Here is a 19529-nt window from a genome sequence, read left to right as displayed (position 1 = left end):
TCACATGTAAGCAGACTACTTGTAACCATTTAATAAAAGCATACAAGCTGTTGTTTTTCCAAGGAATGCAAATGGAAGATACTTCTTCTGCAACACAACACATATGGAAGAAAGAAAACCACAGAATTAGCGTACCTCACTTGATCAAAATGAGATACTTCATCCAATCGGCTGCTGTTATTAATCTAATCGGACACAACCTGGCGGCAAACATAAATATCTAAAAAATGTAGAAACAAGCTAAAAATCCAACCACATTAAAAACGAGCAGAAACAAGTCATAAACCCTCACATTTCGAAAACAAAAGAGTTCGTGCCTACCCATTGGGGTATAACGACAAACACCTGGCAGGCACACGCATAGTTCCCTTTTCTAGCCGCTACAAATCTCCTTCAGTTTATTAGCAGCCGATTCATCAACCGAATACTGCAATCGTAATGCACCTCCGTAAATAAAAACTCTTTAAAACAATTCACAAGAAACATTAATAGACAAGCATTAAAGGCATATAAAAAAGGAACCTTGTTGAGAACCCATAGGGAGTGGTTATAAGCTCTAAGGAAGAGCTCGTCGAGGAATTGGGTTTCATTGGCATCGACATCTCTGTAGTTGACAAAGTTTTCGCGTGCGTATTTGGCGTAATAAGGCCTCGAGTCCTTTGGTAACCGCCTCACTAGTCGCAGAACCTGCCCATATACTCCCAATGCTTTCTGCATCTCTCTTCGAACCGTTGACTGGAGCTCCCGCTCTTGAGATGCCGTCTCGCCGCTAAATGTCGCTAGAAATCGAGGCATATGGATGCCATTAATGGGCTTTACCCAAATAGTGTTGGGCTTATATTGGGCAGACGGACTTTAGGTCCAAAAATAATATGCTTGCTCTTGAGCCTCAGATCATCGTTTTGTGAAATGTGAGGTACCTGTCAATCACAGAATCTTGGGCTCTCGGCTTTAGACGGCCCTAGCATCCTAGTTGTTTGCAATGTTTTCGTTAACAGAGTTTTTGGGTGAAACGACTTGTCGTTGGACTCGCAAAGAAATAGATGCAGGATTTGTGAGAACTAACCACGATCTCTTTCTGTTAATCTCTTCCTCCTACTTCTAAATAAATTTAGATAGAGTAACATAAAGTTCGACAGTAATTCGTAGTCTCAATTAATTTTATATGATGTAATTCAACATTGGAGCAAATGTTTCAGTAGCTAATGCTCAGAAGCTCCATTACTTTGGCTTCTACTTTCTTTTTTCCCAAAGCATCACATTTATCATAGACGCAAGTGCTAGCCATGGCTTTACGACATGTAGATATTGCTAGCAAGCTTCCTAATGTCCGTTGTCCGCTAGCTTTTCTAAAACAAAAGGTCGAGTGGTAATCCGCGAAAGGTATATATTTTTTAAAAATATAAAAAAATACGTTCATGTGCTGGAGAGGTACTGTAAAAAAGGAAGAGAAAATTGCGACTTAGTTTACACACCTGATTAGTTAAATAAGCTAATTTAATTAATTATATGATAATAAGAAGATAATAACAGTAAATAGGCTGAATAGGAAAAAAAAAAAACCATGAGGACCTTACAAAAAAGCTTGCCAAAAGGGAAACTTAGCCAAACCACTATTAAAGGAAGAAATTAAAAAAAAAAAAAAATAAATAATTTGAATTAACTAAGTTAACATATTGAACTTGTATTTTATATCCTAGAGTCGGGATAATCATATGGATCAAATAAAAAAAAATATAACTCCCAATTTCTAATAACCTAATGTGAAATTATATAAAAAAAGATCAATTAAAAGCAATGATCTAAAAAAAAACACTAGCAAAGCCTGTTAAGTCTACCAAACCTTGCAACTTGGATTATGCAAATAGGATAACTTAATAAAAAAAAAACAAAAAGTAATTAGGAAGTTCAATTCTCAACTCAACTCAACTCAACGTTGAATGATAAAATCAAAAAATTATTAATTTTTTAAAAAATAACCTAAAAACACTTGAGTCAACTCGAGCTAACCCTTCAAACCTGCAACCTAGGTTATGTAACCGGTATAACCCTGTAAAAAGAAAATCAAAGAAAATAATGAAGCCAAATTTCTAAACTCATTATTAAATGATAAAATTAAAAAAAATTCAAAATAAAGACTTGAAAAAAAAAATCAATATCAATCTAGGTTAACCCTTCAAACTTGTGACTTGAGTAATGAGAACTAGAAGACACCATTGAAAAAAATCATGAAACCCAATTTCTAACAAGTCAAATATTAAAGAATATATATATTAATAAAGGATCTATAAAAAAAAAATAGCATTCAATGAGAATGAGGACTAAATGATACACAAAATAAAACAATATGACATCTTTAATTTTTGGCAAATTAATGTGAACCCTAAGAAGAGAAAAGAGAAAAGTGGGAGGGGAAAAAAAAAAGATTGTTAGAGCCTCGTCGCCGCTCATCTGCTGACACACTTAACACCATAAAAAAAGCTCATTACAATGCTCCCAATAGAATTTTCAATTACGATGTTAAGCTATCGGAGGAAGTTACAAATATCGCTAAGGAGTGGTGATTTCATCACCCATGACGCGCGTGTTGCACGCATTAGCAAAATTGTCTTGCTCTTCTTTTCAAGTATCTATAGTTGTTTGTAGCAAACTTGATCCCTTAAGACTCAATTATTTTAGATCATTAAAATTAATTTTTATATTGTAAAATGGAGCATCAAATGCATGTCAAAATCTTTTCTTGACATCATGGGATCCCCCATATCTAGATTGTCAAGAAAAACTATCAAGTCTAATAAAAAAAACTTAATGCTAATGGATCAAATTAAAAAAAATAAAAGAACCAAAAAGAAGGTTGGATCTCTCCCCTAATACTCTGATGTTTACAAAAAAAAAAAAAAAAAAGGCTCAAGACTTGTCTAGTGTCCAAATGTGGTCTCCATTAATTTAATTATTTTATTTTTATTTAATCTAATTTCATTTAATATTTTCAAATTAAGAATCAATTGAGATTTGATTTTTAGAAACGCTATGTATAACGTGTTTCCAAACACCTTTTTATTGACATCGTGAGCTGTAAATACCAAGTTAAACAAAACAAATAACCATGTTTAATTCCAAATTAATCTACTGTAATATGATCAAATAAAAATAAATTGAGTGACAAAAAACTAAAAAAAGGAAATATTGACCGTATCCGCAGCATAGAATATCACTAAGCTCTTTTATTTTATTTTATATAATATATAATTTTAATTATAATTTAGGTGGTCAAAATTAGGGCAACATAAATTTCCAACAAGTGTAAATTAACACACCAATGCTAGAAGTGCTTCTGCTTTCTGACGACGTACAACCCGTGCATTTGTTCTTAGCTAGCCAGCCACCATGGCCGGCTTTTTTTTCTCTTTTCATGAACGTATCAGTAGTTTAGTACTGATCTTCCGTTCTCTTCCGTTCCCAAACGGGCACTTGCTTTGCTGGACTCATCTTCAACTGCTTAATTCAAATTCTGGCAGATAATTTTCGAAATTCTCAGTGGACCATAGAAGACACGCGTTTCTTGTTAAATCCAAGGCATTTTTTCTTTAGTTTCTGTGACTCAGAACTCACCATGCAAACTATCCACGTCCCTTTGTCTACGTGTAAGGCGACTCATCAAGAAAACGTTAAATTTCCACGTCGTCGACCTGCAGCTACCTCTGGCCATTCAAGCACTTATCTTTCAACCCCAGACGAGATATATAGAAGAAGAGTTCAAGAAAGAAAATATTATGCATTTAATGTGACCGCAAACCATACACATTATTACAAATCCGCGAGAACCACCAGCTCTCATGCGTGGTTTCTGTTAACTCCAAGGTGGCGTGCCCATCATCACTCGTTTTCTCTTTAAAATCTTATGTAAACCTCCATTACTAATCAACCCATCTCCAGAGTTGCCTATCTTCCAAACAGTCATAGACAAACAAAAGCAGCCAAAACCAAGACATCAGCCAAGATGATGGACATTTGGTCATGGATATGTGAGCTACCTAACTCGGACGAGTGGGCCGAGTCAGACTCAGCGCTCATATTTGAGCTAGCGAGTTCGAAACCGAGTCAGGAGGGGCCAACTCGAGCTATTCAACTCAAAGCTGAGAGAACTGCCGGGTCAAGCTCGGAAGCGTTGGTGACTTTCACTATATGTTTACAGGGGTTTCATCCTTTTGATGCTCCAAATACTCTCTGGGTCTCTGACACCTGCCCTCTCAACTCTGAAAAACCCTTCCTCCCTCTTGTACTCCAGCTTCTCCAAGAAATCATAGCCCGTTCACCCACGGCGCACAATACCACTTGCCCACGTTCCCAACTACAAAAGCTAAAACCCGACCCAGTATCCTGGATTATGGACTCTCACACACCCGAGTCCTTTTCAAGTTTCTTCAGCTTAGTTTTTATCACGCGCTTGTTTTGGTTGTGTGCATTTGACGCACCCACCGAAGCTGGGTCTCTGTGCTTTGAGTCCGTATTGGGTCCTCACCTGGAAACATTATCGTGTAAACAAGCACCTGTGCTGCGAACGTTTTTACTTACAGTGGGGGTGGATGCTGAGCTATGTTTTATGCGCGCAATGGGTTACATGTTAGCAAAATGGCTCATTTTAAGGGAAGTAGGAGTTGGGTTACAAACATTAGCACCCTTGGCAAGCCAGCAAGTTGGGTTATCTTATGCAACGGAGGCTTATGGGTTATGGGTCTTAAAGGGCTACGCTCCAATTTTAGCAATGAATCCTACATGCCCTAGAAACAATAAATTTTGCATCCTTGAAGCTAAGGATACCGTGTTGAAATATGCCTTGGCACACCACCAGTTGGAGGCAGTTATCCAGTTGGAATACGCAGTTCGATTCTATGATGGGTATATTCTGGTCAATGCACGTGTCAACAATTTACGTTTCCACGTGGTGAGATTAGGGTTCAAGAAAAATGAAGGTGTGGATTATGATGACGAGAGGCATTTTGTGTCACGGGCTCGAGTCTGGGTTGGGCCAGAAATTGGAGCGACTTATGTGGGTGGATTGTGTTTGGGTCGGTCCACATATAACGGGGAGAAGGAGGTGGAAATTCAAAGGATTTTGAAAGGTAGTTATGGTGAAGCAAAGGTCCCGCAGGTGAAGACGAGATCAGGGATGGCAACAAAGACAAGGATGAAAAGCTGGAGGTGTGACCAAGATGTTGAAGGGAACGCTGTCGTCTTTGATGCTGTCTTATATGACAACAAGATGGGTCAAGAAGTTGCCGCACGGAAACCAATTGGTGATGGTAACGGTGGCGGTGTTGGTGGCAGGAATGGCAAAAGCTTTGGTTCTAGATGCGATGGACCAAACAGACCATTTACAAAAACAGGAGGGGTGGTTTTTGCAGGAGACGAGTATGGGGAGGGAGTAGAGTGGAGACTGAGCAAGGAAACGGAAGGCAGCGTCTTGAAGTGGAGGCTAGGAGGGCAAGTTTGGGTGAGTTATTGCCCTAGCGAGGTGAAGAGTTCGCATTTTGAGACGAGGAGTGTTGAATGGTGCGATGAGGTTGATTTGCCCATAATTCCTGCAAAATAGACCGAGCTTTAATTACTCAGAAAACGACTTCGACTATCTTGTAAATTCGTAGAAAGGGGTTCGTGTAAAGCAAATGCTGTAATATATAGTATTGTTGCATGCTGTGCCTTTCCTCCATGGAATTTGTGTAAAGCAAGTGCTATAATATATAGTATGTTGTTGCATGCTCTGCCTTTCCTCCATGGAATGTCTGCATGTCTAATTAACTCTACAGCAATATTATAACCTGCGGGGACGACAGAGGGCGTCCTATACAGATCAATAATAATAATAAGACACCACTGCAGGTTCACGTACTGATATCTTGTTTCTAATTTTCTGAAATTGATGTAGTTTCTTCTTAGCACCCGCTAGATTCATGCACATGATCACCCTCTGATATTATCAAAAGCTTAGTTGCATCATCACCTTAATTAATATAGTTGCTGTTAAATCCAAATCCGACTAGGTTGATCCAAAACTTAATCAAGCTAGATTTGTAATTAGTTCACAGGTTAGGATGTTGACATGTACAAATATAAAATTAAGCTCAAATTTTGAAAATTAAATTTCATCTCGAAAAAAATAATAATTAATAAATTTTTGCCAACATAATGCATCAAAACAAGCAAACCAGATTGCATATAATAATTTATTGAAAAATAAATGTCAGAATTGTGAAGAAACGGAGCTGCTGATTATGATTCAATATTTATTTTACTACTGGTTGCAATCCATTTCTTCGAGCTAAATTGATGTCTAGCTCGCTTTTCAATAACTAGTTATAAGAGGCACACGCATCAACATCATTTTTTATGAGAATTTTGCAAATTCAATCAACAATTCTTTTTTGTGAAAATCTTATTTTTTAATCAAATTGTGATTTTAAAAAATTAAATTTATTAAAGTTTAATTATTGAAATGAATCATATATATCAATGTAAATTTGAAAGTATTTTTATGAATATTAAATTTTTTTGATTGAGAACCCAAATATTTTAATGATTAATATTATTAATTGAAAGTATATATATATTAAATATTTTAATGATTAATATTATTTTAATCTCAATTATTCCAATTATTTTCTGGCTTCATTTTAAGCAGCCTTTGAAATTTCGATATGGGTTTGCACGGTTGGTTTTGCTTTGTTTTGAAAAGGCCAGTGAAATTGCAACTTGTGGTTGTTTCATTGTAGTCCCTTTAGTTTTCGAGTTTGTGGCAATTAGATCCCTCGTGGTAGGGAGTATCTGCTACTCCTCTATAGGCTGTCATGGACCATTAAAGTCTCGTGTTCCAAGACTAGCCCACCTGAAGCAAAGGTCTTGGGTTTTTCTTTACGTTGCCAAGTGGTGGCACTGGGGGATGAGGCCCAACTCCCTTTGATATTTCCCAATTCTGTTCTCACGCGCGATTTCGCAGAAATTTCATGCAACCCCGTTAACGTGTATGACATGACGCCTTCCCTCGGTTAATGGAGCATCTGGTTCCTCTACTCTTAAGTTTATTTTACTTTGGTACCCTTACTATTTTTATTCTAATATTGTCCTTTTATTGTTGACTCTATTTTGTACTAATATATATAGCCATCAGCTAGCATAAAGAGCTGTCTGGGACTCAGCCAAAATTAAACAGATTGTAGCTGTCCTCTACTTTTTATCACTTAATAAGAGTCTATTTAACTTGGTTTTTGCATTGTAAATAAAAATGAGATTTTTTTTTTGAAAAAAAAGAACATGGAGAAAACAAATAGATTAAAAAAGTGTTTGGTTGCAAAATGATATCAAAAGGCATGTATTCTTTATGTAAATTTAAATTAAAAATTAAATACAAAGAATTGAATCAAGAAATGTAGAAACAACATGACAATCCAGTTTATAAATAAAAAAAAAATTTGAGCAATACATTATTTTTTAATCTTAGTATCAAATAAAATTATAAAAAACTAAAAAATTTATGAGAAAGTGTGTAGGAATTTAATACATATTGGTCGTAATGTCGCGGATTTTATAATTGCTTTATATTTATTTAAAAAAATAATAAATAAAGAATCTAGAGGTTTTTTAAATTGTTAGGGATATAGAAAAGATGAGTTCATATTATAATTATTATTATTTGTAAAATTCTTCATTTTTAATGTAATAGGAAGTTGAAGATTAAATTAGGACCAAAAAAATTATAGTAGAAGGACCAAATTAAGACAACTAGGAAGTTGGGATCAAATACACCATTAACCCTGACCATGCCTGATGCGACTTTTCTCTCATGTTAATTGTTTCTCCCATGCATCCTCCCGTAAGTCACTCTAATTTCTTCACGCTAACTTAACCCTCCAGTTTTCTCACTGAGCTACCCTGTCTCTCTCTCTCTCTCTCTCTCTCTCAATTTCCTTTCCCCTTTGACCATCCACTTCTCCCAGGTCAGACATTTCAGTGTTTTCGATGATTCAAATTTACGGTTTCATCTCATTCAGCTATCTTTCTTCTTCCTGCTACGTTCTTATAAACTTTCTTGCATTTTTCGGTTTTTGTACTTAAATTTTATTTCTGCTGTGTTTTCACTACTGTCTTCCAGTGAAATCACCATATACGACTGGATAGTGTGAGCTGTAATGAAAATATTATAGTATTAATTCGACGAGAATGTTGAGCTTTAAATTTGATTAAATGAGATAGCCTAATTAAATAAATGGAATTGATACAAATAAAACAACTGGGGCCACTTTAGTTTCCTCCTTTTGTTTGCATTTGTGATTTATTTTGCTCTTTAATGTGTGTTTTCCGAATTTATAATACCTGATCGTATACATTGTTGAGTGGCTTATTTGTTCTGTGTTATCATCTAGAATGATCTGGACATTGAATCAGATTGACATGGTTATTAAGGTTGTCATGTGTTCGGTTTTTACCCGCCTAAGGTGGGGTTCCTCAAGCAGCAAAAAAAAAAAAAAAAAAAGAAGGAACAAACTTCATTTTTAGCTTGGATTTGGGTATAAGTGTTATAGTGGAGCAATCGTGGCACTCTTAATGGTGTGGGTGTGTGGGTGTGTGTGTGGGGGGGGGGGTGTATGGTTATTTAAAACATAGATTTGTGGACACTGGTGATGATGAGCGGTAAAGGACCGTGTAATGGGGTTTTGGGAGTTCAATTCTCAGGTTTGAATCTCCTACTCCCTAGATTTATACGGGCTTTGGCTGAAAAGGTAAGGAATGTTTGCTACTTCACTTGATTTAGTCCATTCCGTGCAGTTGGAGGTAACATTGCTGCATTTTCCGGACTGACTTTAAAGCTAAAACAATGATTTCTGAGCGTGTTCACATCTCTCTTTGTGATTTGTGACTCTGCGATTTCTTCTGGTTAAGGGAAAAAGCTGCTGTTTAAGAAAGTCTTCTGTGATTCTTTAACAGAATATTATATTAACTGGTCATGGATTGATGTCCTTGCAAATCTTTGACCCCCCCCCCCCCAACTTAGAACAGGAAAGGTCCTTCCTGATGGATAAATTGGGTTCTATGTAGAGTATAATTGTAAGAGGCTCACAAATAGAGCATGATTGGTGAAACTATTCTCTGTCCTTATTTCATGTATTTGGTATACTAAGTGATACTGCGGGGTGTCCTTTCCTAACAGCATACAGCATACTTGCAAGAACAATTACTGGATTGATGTCATAAAAAAATTATTTTTGGTGCTAACAGGTTTCATATTTACATTATGAGCAGCCTCGAGGATTCACCAATGAGTGACTCTGAAATGAGTGATTCTGAGACGAGTGGCTCTGAAGATTTCGAGTTGAGCACCCCTGAAGATTTTGAGTCTAGTACCCCTGAAGATGCTTGCCTGGAATGCTATTGTGGACGTCTTGCAAAACTGCGAGTATCAAATACTAATAAGAATCCATCTCGGTTATTCTACAATTGCCCCATGAGAATTGATAGTGTAACTGCATCTTTCTTTTCTTCGAATGTGAATTTATATTATATATTTTTAATCTGAAAATATTGATATTTACTGTTCAATATTTTCAGCCTATCATCATTTTCTCTATTCTTATTATTGTCAGCAATGTGGATATTTCGAGTGGGCTGATGAGCTAGGTCAAGCTAAACATACCAAGGAGCTAAATAAGATTCGCCTCCGGTGCACTCAACTGCAAGAAAGGTTGGGGGACATTCAGCAGCAACGTGATAATGATAGGATTGTCTGGCAGAGGGAAAGATCCGAGCTAATGACAAAATTATATACTGTCCAAGCTGAGCTTGATGATATCAAGAATAAAATTAAAATGGTGAACGAGTCAGACCTTATGCCCCCTCTTGATAAATTATCCAGTACAGTTGCAGATGATGAGAGAGATGATGCAAAAGTCATATATGCTACAAACTAGTTGCAAAATCCTTCCCCTCCCTCCCTCACCCTTCTGTTGATATATTGCAAAGAACTTTCTCTTTTAAACTGATAGTGAAAGACTTTCATGTAAATAACTTATAATGTATTTTGTTCGAACGGGGGAAGAAATACGGAAGTCTGAGAGCTTAATAGAGCTCACTCTCTGATTTGAACATTTTCTGCATTTTGAGGTAATTTTTGCACTAGCATGTCATGTGACAAGGTCGGAGAATTGAAAGCGTATGCTGCATTTGAATTTGCACTTACTGAAGAGTTTCATTGAGTTGATTTTCTGTTTTCCAGTCTGGAAGACTATGCCATTACAGAGTTGGAGGAGATCTAGCCTGATGTCGTTCTCCTATTCACAAGGTAAAGGAAATTATCAGTCTTCGTTTCTCCCATTAGAATCTTTACCACAGTCCAGTTATGTTCTCGAGCTTCTATTACTTGCCTCTGCTTTTTACGTTTTTAACTAAAGTCTCAGCTTTTTACCCTTGCCTGAATAATTGAGTGCAATTGTATGAGTTGGATACATCACATAAAAGTTGACGCAGCACGAAGCTATAATTTTTTTTTATTAAATCTAATAATAGTCTAAAATTTTCAAAAATAAACTAGAAATCTTCTATTTATAATAGTTCTAATCTTCTATATAAAATGATTCTTAATGGAAACTTTACTATCTGAGAAATTTCTAAAAAGTAAACTACTAATTAAATAAAAAATTTTAAACTTGAACTAAATAAATAAAATTTAAAATCAACTAGAAAAATAATAAAAATTTAAAAACAATAACTTCAAATGTCATATCATATGTTTTTAGATTTCTTCATGAATATTTTTCACACTTGTTTTTGTCAATTTAATCCATAAACTCTTGGAATAATTGTTCTACATCTAAAGAGCTAATCTATTTTGTGCAATTATATATATATCAAGAACATGAAAAATATTAAAACCTATGGGTGTCTATTTGTTTCCCTCTAACCTCTCTATCCATTAATGGTGGAGCAAATGAGCAATCGGTAATATCTTGAATATAGTATTTGCTTTCAGCTTGATCAACACTGTATATAAAAAGAAATCTCTGCTTCTTGACCTTGATTGGTTATTAGCGTTATTTATTGGTCGTGAATTTTTGAAAACGAGAGAACACGTGCTTACAAACTTCATTATTAAGAGCATATCGATTTGTCCCTTTGGGCAAAGGCATGGCAATCGACATCCTAGGTATCTTGCCTCCTTGAAATCTTATTTTTTCGAAAATAGTTTCACCCTACTCGTTGCGAGGAAAGGAAAAAAATATATCAAGACTCCCCAAATTTTAGATATATTTTTCAAAAAAGATTATCACAGGGAATCATGGGGGTAAAGAAGGATTCCTTTTCAATTTGCATTGCTCGGAAGAAAGATTGTTTTATAAAAACAAAACGAAAATTGTTTTATGATCCCAAAATCTTGCATTCCCCACGCAAACGATTTCTTTTTGGCCTCCCTATGGAAAAAGTCTTTGCGTGTTTCTTAAAAATAGTTCTTGTTCAACAAATATCAACAGCTTGTTTAGAAACCCAATTGAGATTTGTTGTTTTGGGTCCCCTTTCTATATTTATATCACATAAGCACATTTCACCGCCTCCATGCTCCAGCACCAGGAGTGTAGTTAAAAACTTGTCTTGCTAACCTAACCTAAGAAGAACATCATCATCTCACGCCCCAACAAACAAATAAAATACAGTGTACGTAGTTACTCCCGTGAACCCTTTCTCTGTCCCCATGTCCACCCGCCGCGTGGTACATGGCATAAATAATCGGAAAGGAAATGAAAAGTCCGATGCAAAACACTGCGAAATCACATGGACCCCACGCTGCAACATTACACGCTGTTTGCATTCAATGCTGCTTTCCTCAATCACTCACTCTTCACACCTTTTTTACCCATCTCTCTCTTTAAACAAGAAAAGTTTTCAGTTGTTTTCTTATATTGGTGGAAAACTAAAATTAAAATAAAGATTACAACACTCCATAGACGTGATGGAGGATGAGGAGTGGGTTCTTGTTCGCCGGACTACTGAGAAAGACTGGTGGAGCTCCAGTTTTATGGATGATGACGACAATGGAGAGAATTCTAGGTCGTTGAAGATTACATTTAATGGGCCGGCTAAGCATTGGACGGATGCGATTCCCATAGGGAATGGAAGACTTGGTGCCATGATCTGGGGTGGTGTTGCATTAGAAACTCTTCAGCTTAATGGTGAGTGACCACAAAACAAAAACAATCCTCATTGTGCTTCGTTTTGTTTATAACAAAAAAAAGGGGTTGGGTTTGTAATAGGTCAAGGTAAGCTGGATGCTAAATTTAGATTCGTTTTGTTTGTGTTCAATATTTGGCCTCAAATGGATATTTAAAATGATCTTTTGTTGGGTGCTATAAAAGATGTTGCTTTTGTCAAGAAAATATGAGAGTTTCTACTTAATGTTACGAATAAAAGTGGACTTTTTTTTTTTTTTTTAATTACTTTCAGTAAATGATCATGACATTTGTGCTTTCAGTGCTTATCCTGGTTTATTAGCTTCTAAATATTGCGTAGTTCATTATTTTGAATATTACTGCCTCTAAAATAGCATTTTCGATAACTTTATGATCATGCCTTTTAAATGTATGTTTCTGGTCAGTTGATAGGAAATTTGACAAAAAGAAGAGGATAATGGCGAAGTTTTTAGGTTTTTATGCATTATGTTAATTCAGTTTTCTCTCACGAGAAGTGGGATCATTTGAATTGGGAGACTTGTGTTTTTCTTTAGAATATTGGTGCTCGAAGTTTGAATTTCTTTTATTTTCTTGTTTCTATGACCATATAGAGGGAGTGAAATACAATAGTCTTATCTGGATTTATAGATCATTGCTGCATTGTTATTTTCTGCGTTGTTTGATAAATGATGAATTTGCTCCTTTCTCACGTGTGTTTGCCCGCAAAATGAGTATAGCTCACTGCATTGGATTCTTTTGTAGAGGATACACTCTGGACCGGGACTCCAGGAAATTATACTAATCCTCACGCCCCGGAAGCCCTCTCGGTAGTCAGAAAACTTGTTGATAATGGCCAGTATGCTGAAGCTACAACTGCAGCAGAAAAGCTGTCCCATGATCCTTCTGATGTATGTATCATCCTTATGCATAATTTACCTTTTCATTTTATCAACGAGTATTACAATATAATGCTTGTTGGTTTGCCACCACGTGTGGAGTTTTAAGCTCATTGTCATCCTGCACTACCTCCCAAGCATCAAAATCTCAGCTGATTTAAGTGGCAAACAAATAAAATTTTCTATACTGATCACTTAATGCTTTGAGAGTTGAAATTATTTTAATTATAGAATAAAGATGGAAGGTTAAGTGTGAATATAGCCAAGAACAGATCATTGTGATTAGGACTTCCTGGGCTGGTGCCTGGTGCATTGATGCTTTAGTCTGGATTTTCCTAACCTCAAACCAGCAACATATGCTCTGGCTTGGCCTTGTAACGCTTTCTCCTAAAATCTTGTGATGGATCATATATTCTTTGTTTGCTAAAGCACTACCAATTTCTGGACAACTTCATAATTGATATGTTTAACAAGCTTTATATTCTGATTATTAAAATGATTTTGTTTTTCATCTTGATATCTCCATTCCACTAAGGTTTGGATTTTTGTGAAAGTTATTGTCCTAATGTTTAATTTCTGCTATTGAAGGTTTACCAACTACTTGGTGATATCAAGCTAGAATTTGATAGTTCCCATCTCAAATATGTTGAGAAATCATATCACAGGGAGCTGGACTTGGATACTGCAACTGCCAGAGTAAAATATTCTGTTGGGGATGTGGAATATACTAGGGAATACTTTGCTTCTAATCCTAATCAAGTGATCGCAACAAAGATTTCTGGAAGCAAATCAGGGTCTGTATCATTTACAGTATATCTAGACAGCAAGATGCATCACTATTCATATGTTAAAGGTGAAAATCAGATTATAATGGAAGGAAGTTGTCCTGGTAAGAGGATCCCACCAAAACTGAATGCAGATGGCAATCCAAAGGGAATTCAGTTTACAGCAATTCTCAATTTACAGATAAGTAATAGCAGAGGAGTAGTTCATGTTTTAGATGGCAGGAAGTTGAAGGTTGAAGGTTCAGACTGGGCTATTTTGCTTTTAGTGTCTTCTTCTTCATTTGACGGGCCATTCACTAAGCCTATAGATTCCAAGAAGGACCCTACTTCAGACTCCTTGAGTGCATTAAAGTCAATAAACAATTTGTCCTATACTGATCTATATGCACGTCATTTGGATGATTATCAGAGTCTTTTTCATCGTGTTTCACTCCAGCTTTCAAAAAGCTCCAAGAGGGTTTCGGGAAATGGGCCTTTGCACATGAAGAAGCATATGGCAAATAATAATGATTTATTTTTCAAGAGAAGTGAAGATGATACAGTTTCAACAGCAGAGAGGGTGAAATCCTTCAAAACTGATGAAGATCCATCCTTGGTGGAGCTATTATTTCAATACGGTCGTTACTTGCTTATTTCCTGTTCAAGGCCTGGAACTCAGGTGGCAAATCTGCAGGGTATATGGAACAAGGATATTGAACCACCATGGGAGTATGTTCAGCATTCCTCCCTCCCTTTTTAATTTTAATTGCATTATATGTTGTGCATTATCTGCCCCGTAGTATGTACTCAACTCTTCCCTTTTGTTCTCATACATGTGCATGTGTGCCTTCATCTACATGAACTTGCATTGGTATTTGGTGTAAAATTTCAGGGTCTTGTTAGCTGTTGGTATGCACTGAGAACTAGGAAAATGCTGGATCACCCAAATTCTAGATGAGTGCTTTATCTGTCGAGTCTAAAAATATTTTCTCTTCTCCAACAGCATGAGGAGGGTTGAGGTAATAAGTGATTTGGTATAAGTACAAAAACATGGTCATCCAAAAATAAAATAAAAAAATTTGGACATTAAGTGGGAGTTGGGAGAGTACTGCTGCTGATGTTGGTTTGTCTTCAATCGTGGGTGAAAATGATATCTTTCTATACCCCTAACAAAAGGTTTTTTCCTTCTTCCTTTGCTGCCCCAAAGAAGCTGATGGCATCCAAAAATATTTTTCCCTCATGTTTTCTCCATAATACTTTGAATTGCACACAGGTATTGTGTAGACTTTCATTTAATAGGTCTCTGCACAGAGCCAGGGTTTTTAGATGGACATATGAGTTGATTGAGAAGTAAGATAAAGTGAGCATTGTGAGGAATGGTATTTCACTTCCCCCCCTGCACATTAGCATGCCAGCTTAAAGCACTTCCTATTTGCATAACATACCACAGAAATATGACACCTCGAATTTCCTGCAGCTATTCATGTCGAAATCTTCTTTTTTGATGATAATCTTTTATTATTTTTCAGTGGTGCCCAACACTTGAACATCAACCTACAAATGAACTACTGGCCTGCCCTTCCTTGCAATCTAAAAGAGTGTCAAGATCCCTTGTTTGAGTACATCTCCTCCCTGTCAATCAATGGGAGTAAGACTGCGAAAGTAAGTTTTCTTTTTCCCATTCATTTACAGTTGAAGCCTTTCAAAACACTCTAAACGTCCATGCATTTATGTTTGCAAAAAATAGGTTTCCATTTTCCTCACTTATTTGTAGTTAAAGCCTTTCAAAATTTTTCTGTTTCTTCATGTTTTCTCATTGGGCTGGGTTTTCTACAAGTTGAAGTAATGTTAGAAATACATGGATCCTACAGCTTAGCAATCTGGTACTCAGCAGTGAGCTTGTTGGTAAAGTACTGAAAATATTTTTAAGCCTTAAATTTGTGCACACAGTGATTAGCAGCTGTTGTGATCCTATAGAAGGGAGAATTTAGTTTCTCCTTATTCGGACAATCATACTTTAAGTCAGTTAAGTTTATCAGATGAAAAGTCCAAAACCAGCATGACCCCCCACCCTACCTGGACCCTGATCCAATCACAAATTTTTAAGAATAGTTTCCATTCTCAACCAACTGCATGCTTTTTTTGTGTCTTCTTGATGCTTGAATCTTGAAGCAAAAAGAGATGTCAGGTAACAGAGTGTGACTGTAGTCTTACTCAACCTTTTTACATTTGAATGTGTAAATTCTCTTATTCAGTGCTGAATATTGCAGGTTAACTATGAAGCCAAAGGCTGGGTTGCACATCAAGTATCTGACATTTGGGCAAAAACATCTCCGGATCGAGGTCAAGCTGTATGGGCTTTGTGGCCAATGGGAGGGGCTTGGCTCTGTACACACTTGTGGGAGCATTATACTTACACGATGGACAAAGTAAGATTCAAACTTGAGTTTAGGATACAAATGAGATGTATGCTAACATAAAACGTAAAGAGGGAAGGCCTCACTTCTTTGAGTGATTGATCCTTAAGGATATATCAAAGATATGGTCATTTTGCACCAAGTACAATTGATCCCCTTGTCATGGAGTAAGTTAATTTACAGAAACAAGAGAGTTTGATGTTGGTGTTGTTTAACCACTTGCTATTTATCAACAAATCTCATACATTGATAGGCGCTGGATCAAACCTAGGATATTTGATTCCCAATTCATAACCTCAACTTACATCTCCCTACTAATGTGGATAATTGGCGATACTTGACATGTACAAGAAAGTGTTGGATGACCGGACATGTCAAACTGGAAATTTTGTCTACTAAGCCTGGTGTTTACTAACTGATTAAAACATTTCATGGAAGGGTTTGAGTCGCATCATTGCTTCACGGAAATGTATAATTTGTTAGATAGGATAGATGCACTTAATGTAGTAGTCATCACTTGTGTCCCCTTAAAGCAACTGATAAACAAGTTACTTAAAATATTTTTCATATGAATAGAATACCTGTGACGAGACTAGGCTAATATATAAATTTCTGTTATTACTCAAGTTCAAGGTAGTTGACTTGAGATTTGCTGTTGTAAGGAAAATGTTGATCACTCCAGGTCTCATTTTTATACTACTTCCATAACTTTTCTTCTCCCTAATAATTCATGTGTGGTAACAGAGCATCCAGGATATATGCATGTTCTTGGAGACGTCACTACTCATTTTGGAGAAAAAAGTTGTACATTGCTTTTGAATATTAAATGTACTACAAGTTTTTTAGTCATTAAATGGTTGCTAATTCATTGCTGCTCAATTAGGATTTTCTAAAAAATAAAGCATACCCGTTGCTGGAAGGATGCTCATTGTTTCTATTGGACTGGTTGATTGAAGGACGTGGAGGATATCTAGAAACTAACCCATCAACTTCTCCAGAACACATGTTTATTGATCCAGATGGTAAACCTGCTAGTGTGAGCTATTCATCAACCATGGACATGTCAATCATAAAAGAAGTATTTTCTGCAATTATTTCTGCTGCTGAGGTGTACTTTTTTTCTCAGTGTCACACGTTGGTCATTTATTTCTGTTTTTCCTTAACATACTTTGGTCATTTATTCCTTTTAGCTCTATTGTGTCTTCTAATAAGTTTTTACAATATACATCAGATTTTGGGGAAAAATGAGGATGGAATTGTTCAAAAAGTCCGTGAAGCTCAGCCAAGGCTTTTACCAACAAGAATAGCTAGAGATGGTTCCATTATGGAATGGGTGTGTATCTTGGCTTGAATTTCTTAGTTTTTTTTTCCTGGAAGTTCAAATATCCAGAACAAATAATCAAGTTTTGGTTTGCATAGGTGTCAGGCATGGTAAATTATTTTGGGTTTTCTGACAGGCTGTGGATTTTGAAGATCCAGAGATTCATCATCGACACGTATCACACCTCTTTGGCCTGTTTCCAGGGCATACAATAACTGTTGAGAAAACTTCGGACCTCTGTAAAGCTGCAGATTATACCCTTTATAAAAGAGGTGTATTATCTACTGACTCAATATACTAGATAGATAATTGATAGTTAAATGTGCAGTTTGGTTTAGTGGTATTTCCACACACACAAAAAAAGATGTTAAAAAGAAAAGGAAAAATCTTAGCTTCCATTTGCCCTTGAAATGCCTGATTTGTGTAGAGATTGCGTCATGCTATTGTGGGCACTGGAGTATTAAGTGCTACTTTATTTATACCCAATTTAAAATTCAAAACATGCATGTGAGTATCATGTTTCTCCATTGATTATGGTGGTAATTGTCTTACAGAAATGATTGGGTCACTTTCATTTACCCAAGTTCATTCTTTGAAGGTGTGCATGTTTTCTGAACTTCATCAGTTGTGGCATTATATGAGCAATCTCAATTTGTCTGTATATTTGCCTAATGCATGAACAGGAGAGGAAGGTCCAGGATGGTCAACTGTGTGGAAAACTGCATTGTGGGCACGCCTTCACAACAGTGAACATGCATATCGGATGGTTAAACATTTGTTTGACCTAGTGGATCCAGATCATGAAAGCAATTATGAAGGAGGGCTATACGGTAACCTGTTCACTTCACACCCTCCTTTCCAGATCGATGCCAACTTTGGGTAAGTAACACTGCTTTGTGACAATGAAAGTGCAAGTAATTATTAGTTCTATTTGTATCTAGCTTATTTATGGTGCCTGGCTTGAATTTCAAGTAATCGGGATATCAATGCCATGGAATGATTGAAGAGAAAGTATGGAGTACAGGGCCAATAGTTGACCTTGTTGGGATGAAAATTGACGTCAAATGCCTGTGAAATAATATTTTTTTGAACGTTCTTCTCATTGCAACCTAAGAACCCATTTAGAGTACTCCAGTTTTATGTTCAAATAATATGAGCTTTAGAAATAATTGATATTACATTTTTTTTATCACCTTATAACATATCTACGTTGGAAATCATCAATGACCTTTGTGAGGTCTCCGTCCAAGTTTCTACGCGACCCTCCTTAATACGTTTCCTATAGGACAGCATATATTTGAACAATGTATGAATTCTAGATGAGGAGTTGAATCCAAAAGTCGATTTGGAGAACGGTGATTACTAATAAATCAATAATGGTGGTTCCATGCAATTTTCTTAATTTTGTGATCTGTTCGTGTCAGTTTTTCCGCAGCAATAGCAGAAATGCTAGTCCAGAGCACCGTAAAAGACCTGTACTTACTCCCTGCTCTTCCTCGAAATAAGTGGGCGAATGGTTGCGTGAAAGGACTGAAGGCTCGAGGTGGGGTGACAGTCAATGTATGCTGGAAAGAAGGGGATCTTCATGAAGTCGGTCTTTGGTCGAAGGAACATCATTCTATTCAACGATTACATTACAGAGGAACTATAGTGAACGCAAACTTATCACCTGGTAGAGCTTACACATTCAATAGACAGTTGAGATGCATAAAGACATACGCTCTTCCATCAGCAACTTCCTATTGAAAGTTGAGATAAGTATCTTTAGAACAACATTATTCAGACATTCCGTGATAAATCTGGCTATGAATTACGATTTTTTTTTTTAATATATCAAACACTCATTTTCTTATGAATACATCTACCACGACTCTACGTTCTTTTTTCTCTCCTTTTATTTCCTATTGGGTTGTACCCGGTCA

At 36.4% G+C, this 19529-nt stretch overlaps 3 protein-coding genes across 4 annotated transcripts; 2 read left to right on the top strand and 1 right to left on the bottom strand.

Annotated features, from left to right (window-relative positions):
* On the bottom strand, positions 1-785 carry LOC118059156 (LYR motif-containing protein At3g19508). 2 transcript variants are annotated; one of them, XR_004689270.2, is made up of 3 exons: positions 523-785; positions 293-427; positions 1-200 (listed from the first exon to the last, which is right to left on the bottom strand). XR_004689270.2 is itself a non-coding variant. In XM_035072004.2 (2 exons), exons 1-2 carry the CDS (start codon positions 715-717, stop codon positions 374-376), a joined length of 249 nt encoding a protein of 82 aa, XP_034927895.1. In that variant the 5' UTR covers positions 718-785; the 3' UTR covers positions 1-373. The 2 variants fall into 2 exon arrangements, 1 of the variants encoding a protein (XP_034927895.1); XM_035072004.2 differs by having other exon boundaries at positions 1-427.
* A 3078-nt stretch (positions 786-3863) lies between these two features.
* Positions 3864-5757, top strand: LOC118059153 (uncharacterized). Its single transcript, XM_035071998.2, has one exon. The coding sequence runs from the start codon at positions 4001-4003 to the stop codon at positions 5591-5593; it is 1593 nt and encodes a 530-aa protein (XP_034927889.1). The 5' UTR covers positions 3864-4000; the 3' UTR covers positions 5594-5757.
* Positions 5758-11590: 5833 nt separating this feature from the next.
* LOC118059149 (alpha-L-fucosidase 2) lies at positions 11591-19494 on the top strand. The gene is made up of 10 exons (XM_035071993.2): positions 11591-12212; positions 12972-13117; positions 13694-14598; positions 15399-15531; positions 16140-16298; positions 17170-17394; positions 17518-17619; positions 17744-17879; positions 18291-18486; positions 19032-19494. Exons 1-10 carry the CDS (start codon positions 11993-11995, stop codon positions 19351-19353), a joined length of 2544 nt encoding a protein of 847 aa, XP_034927884.1. The 5' UTR covers positions 11591-11992; the 3' UTR covers positions 19354-19494.
* The last annotated feature ends 35 nt before the right edge of the window (positions 19495-19529 follow it).

This window comes from Populus alba, chromosome 9, assembly GCF_005239225.2.
Source record: "Populus alba chromosome 9, ASM523922v2, whole genome shotgun sequence".
Classification (NCBI taxonomy): Eukaryota; Viridiplantae; Streptophyta; class Magnoliopsida; order Malpighiales; family Salicaceae; genus Populus; species Populus alba.
The sequence above is the reverse complement of the archived record's forward strand: the minus strand, read 5'-3'. Positions and strand labels throughout refer to the sequence as shown.

Coding starts and splice junctions, on each gene's coding strand:
- LOC118059156 (XM_035072004.2), bottom strand. CDS start 717: ATGCAGAAAGCATTGGGAGTATATGGGCAGGTTCTGCGACTAGTGAGG. Junction 428..522: donor CCCTATGGGTTCTCAACAAG/GTTCCTTTTTTA, acceptor TTACGATTGCAG/TATTCGGTTGATGAATCGGC.
- LOC118059153 (XM_035071998.2), top strand. CDS start 4,001: ATGATGGACATTTGGTCATGGATATGTGAGCTACCTAACTCGGACGAG.
- LOC118059149 (XM_035071993.2), top strand. CDS start 11,993: ATGGAGGATGAGGAGTGGGTTCTTGTTCGCCGGACTACTGAGAAAGAC. Junction 16,299..17,169: donor ATACTTACACGATGGACAAA/GTAAGATTCAAA, acceptor CTGCTCAATTAG/GATTTTCTAAAAAATAAAGC. Junction 17,395..17,517: donor CAATTATTTCTGCTGCTGAG/GTGTACTTTTTT, acceptor AATATACATCAG/ATTTTGGGGAAAAATGAGGA.